At 67.1% G+C, this 15,859-nt stretch overlaps 1 protein-coding gene across 1 annotated transcript in view; it reads right to left on the bottom strand.

Annotated features, from left to right (window-relative positions):
* fen1 (flap structure-specific endonuclease 1) overlaps positions 1-14,999 on the bottom strand; it is a 33,489-nt gene extending 18,490 nt beyond the window's left edge. Inside the window, exons 1-3 of the mRNA XM_059641719.1 lie at positions 14,859-14,999; positions 12,418-12,520; positions 11,843-11,945 (exon numbers count right to left, since the gene is read on the bottom strand). Coding sequence (XP_059497702.1) covers positions 11,843-11,945; positions 12,418-12,520; positions 14,859-14,940 — 288 coding nt within the window. The 5' untranslated portion in view covers positions 14,941-14,999. The remainder of the gene's footprint in view (positions 1-11,842; positions 11,946-12,417; positions 12,521-14,858) is intronic.
* Positions 15,000-15,859: the final 860 nt, after the last annotated feature.

The raw sequence follows: 15,859 nt of genomic DNA, 5'->3' as shown, positions 1-15,859 counted from the left end.
GGGTCACTCCCTCGCCGATTGCACACAGGGTCACTCCCTCCCTCCCTCCCCGATCGCACACAGGGTCACTCCCTTCCTCCCTCCCTCCCCGATCGCACACAGGGTCACTCCCTCCCTCCCGCCCCGATTTCACACAGGGTCACTCACTCCCTCCCTCCCCGATTGCACACAGGGTCACTCCCTCCCTCCCTCCCCGATTGCACACAGGGTCACTCCCTCCCTCCCCGATCGCACACAGGGTCACTCCCTCGCCGATTGCACACAGGGTCACTCCCTCCCTCCCTCCCTGATTGCACACAGGGTCACTCCCTCCCTCCCTCCCCGATTGCACACAGGGTCACTCCCTCCCTCCCCGATCGCGCACAGGGTCACTCCCTCCCTCCCTCCCCGATCGCGCACAGGGTCACTCCGTCCCTCCCCGATCGCGCACAGGGTCACTCCCTCCCTCCCTCCATCGCACACAGGGTCACTCCCTCCCTCCCTCCATCGCACACAGGGTCACTCCCTCCCTCCCTCCCCGATCGCGCACAGGGTCACTCCCTCCCTCCCTCCATCGCACACAGGGTCACTCCCTCCCTCCCTCCCCGATCGCGCACAGGGTCACTCCCTCCCTCCCTCCATCGCACACAAGGTCACTCCCTCCCTCCCCGATCGCACACAGGGTCACTCCCACCCTCCCTCCCTCCCCGACTGCACACAGGGTCACTCCCTCCCTCCCTCCCCGATTGCACACAGGGTCACTCCCTCCCTCCCCATCGCACACAGGGTCACTCCCTCCCCGATCGCACACAGTGTCACTCCCTCCCTCCCCGATCGCGCACAGGGTCACTCCCTCCCTCCCCGATCGCGCACAGGGTCACTCCCTCCCTCCCCGACGCGCACAGGGTCACTCCCTCCCTCCCTCCATCGCACACAGGTTCACTCCCTCCATCGCACGCAGGGTCACTCCCTCCCTCCCTCCATCGCACACAGGGTCACTCCCTCCCTCCCTCCATCGCACACAGGGTCACTCCCTCCCTCCCTCCCCGATCGCGCACAGGGTCACTCCCTCCCTCCCTCCCCGATCGCGCACAGGGTCACTCCCTCCCTCCCTCCCCGATCGCGCACAGGGTCACTCCCTCCCTCCCTCCATCGCACACAGGGTCACTCCCTCCCTCCATCCATCGCACACAGGGTCACACCCTCCTCCCTCCATCGCACACAGGGTCACTCCCTCCCTCCTTCCATCGCACACAGGGTCACTCCCTCCCTCCCTCCCCGATCGCACACAGGGTCACTCCCTTCCTCCCTCCCTCCCCGATCGCACACAGGGTCACTCCCTCCCTCCCTCCCCGATTTCACACAGGGTCACTCACTCCCTCCCTCCCCGATTGCACACAGGGTCACTCCCTCCCTCCCTCCCCGATTGCACACAGGGTCACTCCCTCCCTCCCCGATCGCACACAGGGTCACTCCCTCGCCGATTGCACACAGGGTCACTCCCTCCCTCCCTCCCCGATCGCACACAGGGTCACTCCCTTCCTCCCTCCCTCCCCGATCGCACACAGGGTCACTCCCTCCCTCCCTCCCCGATTTCACACAGGGTCACTCACTCCCTCCCTCCCCGATTGCACACAGGGTCACTCCCTCCCTCCCTCCCCGATTGCACACAGGGTCACTCCCTCCCTCCCCGATCGCACACAGGGTCACTCCCTCGCCGATTGCACACAGGGTCACTCCCTCCCTCCCTCCCCGATTGCACACAGGGTCACTCCCTCCCTCCCTCCCCGATTGCACACAGGGTCACTCCCTCCCTCCCCGATCGCGCACAGGGTCACTCCCTCCCTCCCTCCCCGATCGCGCACAGGGTCACTCCCTCCCTCCCCGATCGCGCACAGGGTCACTCCCTCCCTCCCTCCATCGCACACAGGGTCACTCCCTCCCTCCCTCCCCGATCGCGCACAGGGTCACTCCGTCCCTCCCCGATCGCGCACAGGGTCACTCCCTCCCTCCCTCCATCGCACACAGGGTCACTCCCTCCCTCCCTCCATCGCACACAGGGTCACTCCCTCCCTCCCTCCCCGATCGCGCACAGGGTCACTCCCTCCCTCCCTCCATCGCACACAGGGTCACTCCCTCCCTCCCTCCCCGATCGCGCACAGGGTCACTCCCTCCCTCCCTCCATCGCACACAAGGTCACTCCCTCCCTCCCCGATCGCACACAGGGTCACTCCCACCCTCCCTCCCTCCCCGACTGCACACAGGGTCACTCCCTCCCTCCCTCCCCGATTGCACACAGGGTCACTCCCTCCCTCCCCATCGCACACAGGGTCACTCCCTCCCCGATCGCACACAGTGTCACTCCCTCCCTCCCCGATCGCGCACAGGGTCACTCCCTCCCTCCCCGATCGCGCACAGGGTCACTCCCTCCCTCCCCGACGCGCACAGGGTCACTCCCTCCCTCCCTCCATCGCACACAGGTTCACTCCCTCCATCGCACGCAGGGTCACTCCCTCCCTCCCTCCATCGCACACAGGGTCACTCCCTCCCTCCCTCCATCGCACACAGGGTCACTCCCTCCCTCCCTCCATCGCACACAGGGTCACTCCCTCCCTCCCTCCCCGATCGCGCACAGGGTCACTCCCTCCCTCCCTCCATTGCACACAGGGTCACTCCCTCCCTCCCTTCCCGATCGCAAACAGGGTCCCTCCCTCCCTCCCTCCCCGATCGCAAACAGGGTCCCTCCCTCCCTCCCTCCCCGATTGCACACAGGGTCACTCCCTCCCTCCCCATCGCACACAGGGTCACTCCCTCCCCGATCGCACACAGTGTCACGCCCTCCCTCCCCGATCGCACACAGGGTCACTCCCTCCCTCCCTCCCCGATCGCGCACAGGGTCACTCCCTCCCTCCCTCCATCGCACACAGGGTCACTCCCTCCCTCCCTCCCCGATCGCGCACAGGGTCACTCCCTCCCTCCCTCCATCGCACACAAGGTCACTCCCTCCCTCCCCGATCGCACACAGGGTCACTCCCACCCTCCCTCCCTCCCCGACTGCACACAGGGTCACTCCCTCCCTCCCTCCCCGATTGCACACAGGGTCACTCCCTCCCTCCCATCGCACACAGGGTCACTCCCTCCCCGATCGCACACAGTGTCACTCCCTCCCTCCCCGATCGCGCACAGGGTCACTCCCTCCCTCCCCGATCGCGCACAGGGTCACTCCCTCCCTCCCCGACGCGCACAGGGTCACTCCCTCCCTCCCTCCATCGCACACAGGTTCACTCCCTCCATCGCACGCAGGGTCACTCCCTCCCTCCCTCCATCGCACACAGGGTCACTCCCTCCCTCCCTCCATCGCACACAGGGTCACTCCCTCCCTCCCTCCATCGCACACAGGGTCACTCCCTCCCTCCCTCCCCGATCGCGCACAGGGTCACTCCCTCCCTCCCTCCATTGCACACAGGGTCACTCCCTCCCTCCCTTCCCGATCGCAAACAGGGTCCCTCCCTCCCTCCCTCCCCGATTGCACACAGGGTCACTCCCTCCCTCCCCATCGCACACAGGGTCACTCCCTCCCCGATCGCACACAGTGTCACGCCCTCCCTCCCCGATCGCACACAGGGTCACTCCCTCCCTCCCTCCATCCCCATCGCACACAGGGTCACTCCCTCCCTCCCTCCATATCGCACACAGGGTCACTCCATCGCACACAGGGTCACTCCCTCCCTCCCTCCATCCCCATCGCACACAGGGTCACTCCCTCCCTCCCTCCATATCGCACACAGGGTCATTCCATCCCTCCCCGATCGCACACAGTGTCACTCCCTCCCCAATCGCACACAGTGTCACTCCCTCCCTTCCCGATTGCACACAGGGTCACTCCCTCCCCGATCGCACACTGGGTCACTCCCTCCCTCCATCCCCATCGCACACAGGGTCACTCCCTCCCTCCCTCCATATCGCACACAGTGTCACTCCCTCCCTCCCCGATCGCACACAGTGTCACTCCCTCCCCAATCGCACACAGGGTCACCCCCTCCCTCCCTCCCCGATCGCACACAGGGTCACTCCCTCCCTCCCTCCATCCCCATCGCACACAGTGTCACTCCCTCCCTCCCCGATCGCACACAGTGTCACTCCCTCCCTCCCCGATCGCACACAGGGTCACTCCCTCCCTCCCCGATCGCACACAGGGTCACTCCCTCCCTCCCTCCATCCCCATCGCACACAGTGTCACTCCCTCCCTCCCCGATCGCACACAGTGTCACTCCCTCCCTCCCCGATCGCACACTGGGTCACTCCCTCCCTCCCTCCATATCGCACACAGTGTCACTCCCTCCCTCCCCGATCGCACACAGTGTCACTACCTCCCCAATCGCACACAGGGTCACCCCCTCCCTCCCTCCCCGATCGCACACAGGGTCACTCCCTCCCTCCCTCCATCCCCATCGCACACAGTGTCACTCCCTCCCTCCCCGATCGCACACAGGGTCACTCCCTCCCTCCCTCCCCGATCGCACACTGGGTCACTCCCTCCCTCCCTCCATCCCCATCGCGCACAGTGTCACTCCCTCCCTCCCCGATCGCACACAGTGTCACTCCCTCCACAATCACACACAGGGTCACCCCCTCCCTCCCTCCCCGATCGCACACAGGGTCACTCCCTCCCTCCCTCCATCCCCATCGCACACAGTGTCACTCCCTCCCTCCCTCCATATCGCACACAGTGTCACTCCCTCCCTCCCCGATCGCACACAGTGTCACTACCTCCCCAATCGCACACAGGGTCACCCCCTCCCTCCCTCCCCGATCGCACACAGGGTCACTCCCTCCCTCCCTCCATCCCCATCGCACACAGTGTCACTCCCTCCCTCCCCGATCGCACACAGGGTCACTCCCTCCCTCCCTCCCCGATCGCACACTGGGTCACTCCCTCCCTCCCTCCATCCCCATCGCGCACAGTGTCACTCCCTCCCTCCCCGATCGCTCACAGTGTCACTCCCTCCACAATCACACACAGGGTCACCCCCTCCCTCCCTCCCCGATCGCACACAGGGTCACTCCCTCCCTCCCTCCATCCCCATCGCACACAGTGTCACTCCCTCCCTCCCCGATCGCGCACAGGGTCACTCCCTCCCTCCCTCCCTCCCCGATCGCACACAGGGTCACTCCCTCCCTCCCTCCATCCCCATCGCACACAGTGTCACTCCCTCCCTCCCCGATCGCGCACAGGGTCACTCCCTCCCTCCCTCCCTCCCCGATCGCGCACAGGGTCACTCCCTCCCTCCCCGATCGCGCACAGGGTCGGTCACTCCCTCCCTCCCCGATCGCGCACAGGGTCGGTCACTCCCTCCCTCCCCGATCGCGCACAGGGTCGGTCACTCCCTCCCTCCCCGATCGCGCACAGGGTCGGTCACTCCCTCCCTCCCCGATCGCGCACAGGGTCGGTCACTCCCTCCCTCCCCGATCGCGCACAGGGTCGGTCACTCCCTCCCTCCCCGATCGCGCACAGGGTCGGTCACTCCCTCCCTCCCCGATCGCGCACAGGGTCGGTCACTCCCTCCCTCCCCGATCGCGCACAGGGTCGGTCACTCCCTCCCTCCCCGATCGCGCACAGGGTCGGTCACTCCCTCCCTCCCCGATCGCGCACAGGGTCGGTCACTCCCTCCCTCCCCGATCGCGCACAGGGTCGGTCACTCCCTCCCTCCCCGATCGCGCACAGGGTCGGTCACTCCCTCCCTCCCCGATCGCGCACAGGGTCGGTCACTCCCTCCCTCCCCGATCGCGCACAGGGTCGGTCACTCCCTCCCTCCCCGATCGCGCACAGGGTCGGTCACTCCCTCCCTCCCCGATCGCGCACAGGGTCGGTCACTCCCTCCCTCCCCGATCGCGCACAGGGTCGGTCACTCCCTCCCTCCCCGATCGCGCACAGGGTCGGTCACTCCCTCCCTCCCCGATCGCGCACAGGGTCGGTCACTCCCTCCCTCCCCGATCGCGCACAGGGTCGGTCACTCCCTCCCTCCCCGATCGCGCACAGGGTCGGTCACTCCCTCCCTCCCCGATCGCGCACAGGGTCGGTCACTCCCTCCCTCCCCGATCGCGCACAGGGTCGGTCACTCCCTCCCTCCCCGATCGCGCACAGGGTCGGTCACTCCCTCCCTCCCCGATCGCGCACAGGGTCGGTCACTCCCTCCCTCCCCGATCGCGCACAGGGTCGGTCACTCCCTCCCTCCCCGATCGCGCACAGGGTCGGTCACTCCCTCCCTCCCCGATCGCGCACAGGGTCGGTCACTCCCTCCCTCCCCGATCGCGCACAGGGTCGGTCACTCCCTCCCTCCCCGATCGCGCACAGGGTCGGTCACTCCCTCCCTCCCCGATCGCGCACAGGGTCGGTCACTCCCTCCCTCCCCGATCGCGCACAGGGTCGGTCACTCCCTCCCTCCCCGATCGCGCACAGGGTCGGTCACTCCCTCCCTCCCCGATCGCGCACAGGGTCGGTCACTCCCTCCCTCCCCGATCGCGCACAGGGTCGGTCACTCCCTCCCTCCCCGATCGCGCACAGGGTCGGTCACTCCCTCCCTCCCCGATCGCGCACAGGGTCGGTCACTCCCTCCCTCCCCGATCGCGCACAGGGTCGGTCACTCCCTCCCTCCCCGATCGCGCACAGGGTCGGTCACTCCCTCCCTCCCCGATCGCGCACAGGGTCGGTCACTCCCTCCCTCCCCGATCGCGCACAGGGTCGGTCACTCCCTCCCTCCCCGATCGCGCACAGGGTCGGTCACTCCCTCCCTCCCCGATCGCGCACAGGGTCGGTCACTCCCTCCCTCCCCGATCGCGCACAGGGTCGGTCACTCCCTCCCTCCCCGATCGCGCACAGGGTCGGTCACTCCCTCCCTCCCCGATCGCGCACAGGGTCGGTCACTCCCTCCCTCCCCGATCGCGCACAGGGTCGGTCACTCCCTCCCTCCCCGATCGCGCACAGGGTCGGTCACTCCCTCCCTCCCCGATCGCGCACAGGGTCGGTCACTCCCTCCCTCCCCGATCGCGCACAGGGTCGGTCACTCCCTCCCTCCCCGATCGCGCACAGGGTCGGTCACTCCCTCCCTCCCCGATCGCGCACAGGGTCGGTCACTCCCTCCCTCCCCGATCGCGCACAGGGTCGGTCACTCCCTCCCTCCCCGATCGCGCACAGGGTCGGTCACTCCCTCCCTCCCCGATCGCGCACAGGGTCGGTCACTCCCTCCCTCCCCGATCGCGCACAGGGTCGGTCACTCCCTCCCTCCCCGATCGCGCACAGGGTCGGTCACTCCCTCCCTCCCCGATCGCGCACAGGGTCGGTCACTCCCTCCCTCCCCGATCGCGCACAGGGTCGGTCACTCCCTCCCTCCCCGATCGCGCACAGGGTCGGTCACTCCCTCCCTCCCCGATCGCGCACAGGGTCGGTCACTCCCTCCCTCCCCGATCGCGCACAGGGTCGGTCACTCCCTCCCTCCCCGATCGCGCACAGGGTCGGTCACTCCCTCCCTCCCCGATCGCGCACAGGGTCGGTCACTCCCTCCCTCCCCGATCGCGCACAGGGTCGGTCACTCCCTCCCTCCCCGATCGCGCACAGGGTCGGTCACTCCCTCCCTCCCCGATCGCGCACAGGGTCGGTCACTCCCTCCCTCCCCGATCGCGCACAGGGTCGGTCACTCCCTCCCTCCCCGATCGCGCACAGGGTCGGTCACTCCCTCCCTCCCCGATCGCGCACAGGGTCGGTCACTCCCTCCCTCCCCGATCGCGCACAGGGTCGGTCACTCCCTCCCTCCCCGATCGCGCACAGGGTCGGTCACTCCCTCCCTCCCCGATCGCGCACAGGGTCGGTCACTCCCTCCCTCCCCGATCGCGCACAGGGTCGGTCACTCCCTCCCTCCCCGATCGCGCACAGGGTCGGTCACTCCCTCCCTCCCCGATCGCGCACAGGGTCGGTCACTCCCTCCCTCCCCGATCGCGCACAGGGTCGGTCACTCCCTCCCTCCCCGATCGCGCACAGGGTCGGTCACTCCCTCCCTCCCCGATCGCGCACAGGGTCGGTCACTCCCTCCCTCCCCGATCGCGCACAGGGTCGGTCACTCCCTCCCTCCCCGATCGCGCACAGGGTCGGTCACTCCCTCCCTCCCCGATCGCGCACAGGGTCGGTCACTCCCTCCCTCCCCGATCGCGCACAGGGTCGGTCACTCCCTCCCTCCCCGATCGCGCACAGGGTCGGTCACTCCCTCCCTCCCCGATCGCGCACAGGGTCGGTCACTCCCTCCCTCCCCGATCGCGCACAGGGTCGGTCACTCCCTCCCTCCCCGATCGCGCACAGGGTCGGTCACTCCCTCCCTCCCCGATCGCGCACAGGGTCGGTCACTCCCTCCCTCCCCGATCGCGCACAGGGTCGGTCACTCCCTCCCTCCCCGATCGCGCACAGGGTCGGTCACTCCCTCCCTCCCCGATCGCGCACAGGGTCGGTCACTCCCTCCCTCCCCGATCGCGCACAGGGTCGGTCACTCCCTCCCTCCCCGATCGCGCACAGGGTCGGTCACTCCCTCCCTCCCCGATCGCGCACAGGGTCGGTCACTCCCTCCCTCCCCGATCGCGCACAGGGTCGGTCACTCCCTCCCTCCCCGATCGCGCACAGGGTCGGTCACTCCCTCCCTCCCCGATCGCGCACAGGGTCGGTCACTCCCTCCCTCCCCGATCGCGCACAGGGTCGGTCACTCCCTCCCTCCCCGATCGCGCACAGGGTCGGTCACTCCCTCCCTCCCCGATCGCGCACAGGGTCGGTCACTCCCTCCCTCCCCGATCGCGCACAGGGTCGGTCACTCCCTCCCTCCCCGATCGCGCACAGGGTCGGTCACTCCCTCCCTCCCCGATCGCGCACAGGGTCGGTCACTCCCTCCCTCCCCGATCGCGCACAGGGTCGGTCACTCCCTCCCTCCCCGATCGCGCACAGGGTCGGTCACTCCCTCCCTCCCCGATCGCGCACAGGGTCGGTCACTCCCTCCCTCCCCGATCGCGCACAGGGTCGGTCACTCCCTCCCTCCCCGATCGCGCACAGGGTCGGTCACTCCCTCCCTCCCCGATCGCGCACAGGGTCGGTCACTCCCTCCCTCCCCGATCGCGCACAGGGTCGGTCACTCCCTCCCTCCCCGATCGCGCACAGGGTCGGTCACTCCCTCCCTCCCCGATCGCGCACAGGGTCGGTCACTCCCTCCCTCCCCGATCGCGCACAGGGTCGGTCACTCCCTCCCTCCCCGATCGCGCACAGGGTCGGTCACTCCCTCCCTCCCCGATCGCGCACAGGGTCGGTCACTCCCTCCCTCCCCGATCGCGCACAGGGTCGGTCACTCCCTCCCTCCCCGATCGCGCACAGGGTCGGTCACTCCCTCCCTCCCCGATCGCGCACAGGGTCGGTCACTCCCTCCCTCCCCGATCGCGCACAGGGTCGGTCACTCCCTCCCTCCCCGATCGCGCACAGGGTCGGTCACTCCCTCCCTCCCCGATCGCGCACAGGGTCGGTCACTCCCTCCCTCCCCGATCGCGCACAGGGTCGGTCACTCCCTCCCTCCCCGATCGCGCACAGGGTCGGTCACTCCCTCCCTCCCCGATCGCGCACAGGGTCGGTCACTCCCTCCCTCCCCGATCGCGCACAGGGTCGGTCACTCCCTCCCTCCCCGATCGCGCACAGGGTCGGTCACTCCCTCCCTCCCCGATCGCGCACAGGGTCGGTCACTCCCTCCCTCCCCGATCGCGCACAGGGTCGGTCACTCCCTCCCTCCCCGATCGCGCACAGGGTCGGTCACTCCCTCCCTCCCCGATCGCGCACAGGGTCGGTCACTCCCTCCCTCCCCGATCGCGCACAGGGTCGGTCACTCCCTCCCTCCCCGATCGCGCACAGGGTCGGTCACTCCCTCCCTCCCCGATCGCGCACAGGGTCGGTCACTCCCTCCCTCCCCGATCGCGCACAGGGTCGGTCACTCCCTCCCTCCCCGATCGCGCACAGGGTCGGTCACTCCCTCCCTCCCCGATCGCGCACAGGGTCGGTCACTCCCTCCCTCCCCGATCGCGCACAGGGTCGGTCACTCCCTCCCTCCCCGATCGCGCACAGGGTCGGTCACTCCCTCCCTCCCCGATCGCGCACAGGGTCGGTCACTCCCTCCCTCCCCGATCGCGCACAGGGTCGGTCACTCCCTCCCTCCCCGATCGCGCACAGGGTCGGTCACTCCCTCCCTCCCCGATCGCGCACAGGGTCGGTCACTCCCTCCCTCCCCGATCGCGCACAGGGTCGGTCACTCCCTCCCTCCCCGATCGCGCACAGGGTCGGTCACTCCCTCCCTCCCCGATCGCGCACAGGGTCGGTCACTCCCTCCCTCCCCGATCGCGCACAGGGTCGGTCACTCCCTCCCTCCCCGATCGCGCACAGGGTCGGTCACTCCCTCCCTCCCCGATCGCGCACAGGGTCGGTCACTCCCTCCCTCCCCGATCGCGCACAGGGTCGGTCACTCCCTCCCTCCCCGATCGCGCACAGGGTCGGTCACTCCCTCCCTCCCCGATCGCGCACAGGGTCGGTCACTCCCTCCCTCCCCGATCGCGCACAGGGTCGGTCACTCCCTCCCTCCCCGATCGCGCACAGGGTCGGTCACTCCCTCCCTCCCCGATCGCGCACAGGGTCGGTCACTCCCTCCCTCCCCGATCGCGCACAGGGTCGGTCACTCCCTCCCTCCCCGATCGCGCACAGGGTCGGTCACTCCCTCCCTCCCCGATCGCGCACAGGGTCGGTCACTCCCTCCCTCCCCGATCGCGCACAGGGTCGGTCACTCCCTCCCTCCCCGATCGCGCACAGGGTCGGTCACTCCCTCCCTCCCCGATCGCGCACAGGGTCGGTCACTCCCTCCCTCCCCGATCGCGCACAGGGTCGGTCACTCCCTCCCTCCCCGATCGCGCACAGGGTCGGTCACTCCCTCCCTCCCCGATCGCGCACAGGGTCACTCCCTCCCTCCCTCCCCGATCGCGCACAGGGTCACTCCCTCCCTCCCTCCCCGATCGCGCACAGGGTCACTCCCTCCCTGCCTCCCCGATCGCGCACAGGGTCACTCCCTCCCTCCCTCCCCGATCGCGCACAGGGTCACTCCCTCCCTCCCTCCCTCCCTCCCCGATCGCGCACAGGGTCACTCCCTCCCTCCCTCCCTCCCCGATCGCGCACAGGGTCACTCCCTCCCTCCCTCCCTCCCCGATCGCGCACAGGGTCACTCCCTCCCTCCCTCCCTCCCTCCCCAATCGCGCACAGGGTCACTCCCTCCCTCCCTCCCCGATCGCGCACAGGGTCACTCCCTCCCTCCCTCCCTCCCTCCCCGATCGCGCACAGGGTCACTCCCTCCCTCCCTCCCTCCCCGATCGCGCACAGGGTCACTCCCTCCCTCCCCGATCGCGCACAGGGTCACTCCCTCCCTCCCCGATCGCGCACAGGGTCACTCCCTCCCTCCCCGATCGCGCACAGGGTCACTCCCTCCCTCCCCGATCGCGCACAGGGTCACTCCCTCCCTCCCCGATTGCACACAGGGTCACTCCCTCCCTCCCCATCGCACACAGGGTCACTCCCTCCCTCCCTCCTCGATCGCGCACAGGGTCACTCCCTCCCTCCCTCCCCGATCGCGCTCAGGGTCACTCCCTCCCTCCCCGATCGCGCACAGGGTCACTCCCTCCCTCCCTCCCCGATCGCGCACAGGGTCACTCCCTCCCCGATCGCTCACAGGGTCACTCCCTCCCTCCCCAATCGCACACAGGGTCACTCCCTCCCTCCCTCCCCGATCGCACACAGGGTCACACACTGATGTACCTCTGCAGATTTGAGGTCGGGTGGCTTCCCATCGAAGACGTAGACGGGTTTAATCCCATTCTCAACCATCCGGATTGTCCGATAAAACATTCCCATCAGATGGCTGAGGAGAACAGAGGTGGGAAAGGCAGAGTTTGCAGAAGGTGTTTGACTGGCTACGGCACACCCACCCAAAATCTCACAGCCAATAAAACCCCAAACTCTCACGGACTGAGGGAGCGGGCCGCTGCCCGAGGGTCGGCGCCCAGGTAGCGGGCCGCTGCCTGAGGGTCGGCGCCGAGGGAGCGGGCCGCTGCCCGAGGGTCGCGGCGCCGACTGGCCGTTCCTTCAGTGCAGCTGGGTCCGAATCCCTGGAATTCCCGGAATTCCCTCCCCTGAGGAACACTGTGGGTCGACCCCACAGCAAATGGACCGCAGCAGCTCAAGGAAGCAGCTCACCCCCAACCTTCTCGGGGACGGGGGCGAAACCAGGGACGGGGCGATCAATGGTGGGCCGCGACAGCGACTCTCACCTCTGCGTGCACCCAGGCGTCTCTCTCCATTCCCCCCACCCTCGCCCAGCGCCCCCCTGTTACCTGGTGGTCTCACCAGCTTCGTTCTGCAGCACGTTCCCATCCTGCCGGACCGCAATCAGAAACTGGTAGATACTCATCGAAGCATCGATGGCGATTTTGCGTCCTGCAGTGGGGTTTTTGGGCGGGGGGGGGTGGTATTTGTTGGAGGAAGAGATGGAGAAAGGGCATGGGTGAGCAGCTTTGGGTCAGGAGGGGACAGGCAGGATGTCCAGGAGGCCATCCCAACCCCTCGCTCCCTCTTGACGGGTTCAGGCGTGTTGGGAGGGGTAAGGAAGCGAATGTAGAGTTGGCCGATTTGCAGATGGCTCCAGGCTGGTGGGACAAAGATGCTCAGTTGCCCGTCACCCTCCCCCCGCCGACCCTTCCACGCTCTGGTCTCATTTCCAAAGGGTCGCAACCCCCCCCCCCACCCAACAAAAGGCTAAGTAAGAGATCAAAAAGGCGAGCAAACGGAGAGGAGTACGATGCATGCGCGCAGCGCGGTGGGGGCAGGGGGAAAAGGCAGGAGAGCTGCGGAAAGCTGGCAGAGACAGGGAGGTCTCCGGCCGACACAAGCTGCCAGCAGGAAACAGCGAAGACGTTGGTTTCGGATCGGGACGACGCACCAGGAGTATTGCCGGAACTGGGAAAAGGAAGCGCGGCAGACCGAGTGAGCGCGCTCGTGTAAAACAAATTAACGGCCAACCACAATTCTCTGAGCGTCGGCACATTTCCCGGTCGGATTGCAGCCCCTGAAGGATACGAGAGAACGGGGTACTTTGTAATAACAAGCTCCAGTGCTCATCAGGGTCTGGTTCAAATCCAAGTACTTGGTGGGACGGGGCAGGGGGTGACTTTGAGTTGCACAGCACCAAAAGAGGCCCTTCAGCCTAACTCATCCATGCTGACCATGTATCCTAGTCCCATTTGCCAGCATTCAGCCCCCTGTCCCTCTGAACCCTCCCTACCCACGTCCCCATCCCGATGCTGTAACTGTACCGGCCCCCACCCCCTTCCTCCGGCAGCTCCTTCCCCCACACGCACCACCCTCTGTGTGAGATAGTTACCCCCCTCAGGTCCCTTTCCATTCTCCCCAGGGGCCCCATCCCAAGCCCGCCCCTCACCTTAAACCAATGCCCTCTGGTGGTGGGCTCCTGGACACTGGGGGAGCAAGACATCGGCTGTTAGCCCCCTGTCTGTGACCCTCAGAAAGATGGCCACTGGGACACTGAGGGAGCGCGGGGAGACTCACACAGAGAGCTGGCAGCGGGAGCTTACAGGGAAAGGCTGGGATGGCAAGGGACACGAGCAGGCAGCGAGACGGTGTGCGAGGCACGGTGGGCCCAACGCGCGCCCTCCCTTCCTGCCCAATGCACATCCTGCCCAGTGCACACCCTCCCCACCTGCCCGGCGCGCCCCCTCCCCTCCTGCCCGGCGCGCCCCCTCCCCTCCTGCCCGGCGCGCCCCCTCCCCTCCTGCCCGGCGCGCCCCCTCCTCTCCTGCCCAATGCCAGTGCACACCCTCTCCTCCTGCCCAGTGCACATCCTGCCCAATGCACACCCTCCCATCCTGCCCAATGCACACCCTCTCCTCCTGCCCAATGCACATCTTGCCCAATGCACAGCCTCCCCTCCTGCCCAATGCACAGCCTCCCCTCCTGCCCAGTGCACATCCTGCCCAATGCACAGCCTCCCCTCCTGCCCAACGCACACCCTCCCCTCCTGACCAATGTCCGGTGAACACTCTCCCGTCCTACTCAATGCACATCCCACCCTCCCCTCCTGCCCAGTGCACACCCTCTCCTCCTGCCCAGTGCACCTCCTGGCCAGAGCATACCCTGCCCTCCTGCAGAGTGCCCACCCACCCCTCCTGCCCAGTGCACATCCCACCCAATGCCCACCCTCCCCTCCTGCCCAGTGCACGTCCTGGCCAGAGCATACCCTGCCCTCCTGCCCAGTGCACCTCCTGGCCAGAGCATACCCTGCCCTCCTACACCGTGCCCACCTACGCCATGCCCACCCTCCCATCCTGCCCAATGCACATCCCACCCAATGCCCACCCTCCCCTCCTGCCCAGTGCACCTCCTGCCCAATACACACCCTCCCCTCCTGCCCAGTGCACCACCTGCCCAGTGCCCACCCTCCCCTCCTGCCCAATACACACCCTCCCCTCCTGCCCAGTGCACCACCTGCCCAGTGCCCACCCTCCCCTCCTGCCCAATGCACATCCGACCCAATGCACACCCTCCCCTCCCACCCAGTGCACATCCCACCCAATGCACACCCTCCCCTCCTGCCCAGTGCCAACCCTCCTGCCCCGTGCCCACCCTCCCCCACCCTGCCCAGTGCCCAGTGCCCAGTGCCCAGTTTCCCTCCATCCAGGGCCGGGTGCAGGAACCACATGGCCGGACACACATATTGCACCCTCCCCCTGGGGGTGGGGGCCGGGGGCTGTGCATTCACCGAAATAATGTTTCATTTGCTGCTCCCTGACGGCTCCCGGGGCCACGTCCCCGAGCAGTTTCGCTAAGCCCTGGATCCCCATCTTCAGCGCGCCACCGGGCCGGAGTCCTCCAGGGGGCTGCGCCGACCTCCGGTCGCATCGATCGCGCAGTCCTCCAGGTGCGGTGCGTCGATCGCCGACCGCATCGATGTGCCCCTATTAAAGGGGCAGCCCACCCACTGAGATAATGGGAACTGCAGATGCTGGAGAATCCAAGATAGTAAAATGTGAGGCTGGATGTACACAGCAGGCCCAGCAGCATCTCAGGAGCTGCTTGGCCTGCTGTGTTCATCCAGCCTCACATTTTATTATCTTAGCCCACCCACTGAGAAAGGATTTGAAATGCGGGCATTTCGCCTCAATCCTGTGAATTTTTATTTCCTTCCTCCCCATCCTCCACACACACAGACGCCTCACCCCACCCCCCACCGCCCCGGTTAAAGGTGGCATTGCTGAGGGTGACGGAGCAGACCCCATGGGCCGAATGGCCTAATTTCTGCTCCTACGCCTTATGGAGTTTATTTCCAAACCCGGTTTCAGTTTTCGGGGGGAGCACACAGGGTGAGGTGATGCAGCAAATCTCACCACTGACCAGAGATATGTTCGCTGTCTTTAACATAACCCGACCCATCCTGGCTCACGGTGACCATAGCATCGTCTGCAGGCCGTACAAAACCATCTGGGGTCACGGGCAACCACTGGGGAAGGAAAGGCCATGACCCCGGGCCCGGTCAAATCCTCAGTATTCCTGAGAGAGACTCTCTGTTATTGTCCCTGATCCTTTAATATCCCCAGAAGTCCCAAGAGAGACACACTGTTATTGTCCCTAATCCTTTAATACCTCCCCGAAAGGTCCGAGAGAGACACACCATTATTGTCCCTGATCCTTTAATACCCGCTGAAAGGCCTGAGAGAGAAACACCGTTATTGTCCCTGATCCTTTAATACCTCCTGAAAGGAC

The sequence above is a fragment of the Stegostoma tigrinum genome, chromosome 43 (assembly GCF_030684315.1).
Source record: "Stegostoma tigrinum isolate sSteTig4 chromosome 43, sSteTig4.hap1, whole genome shotgun sequence".
Lineage (NCBI taxonomy): Eukaryota > Metazoa > Chordata > Chondrichthyes > Orectolobiformes > Stegostomatidae > Stegostoma > Stegostoma tigrinum.
Note: the sequence above shows the minus strand (reverse complement) of the source record. Positions and strands in the feature narration are given on the sequence as shown.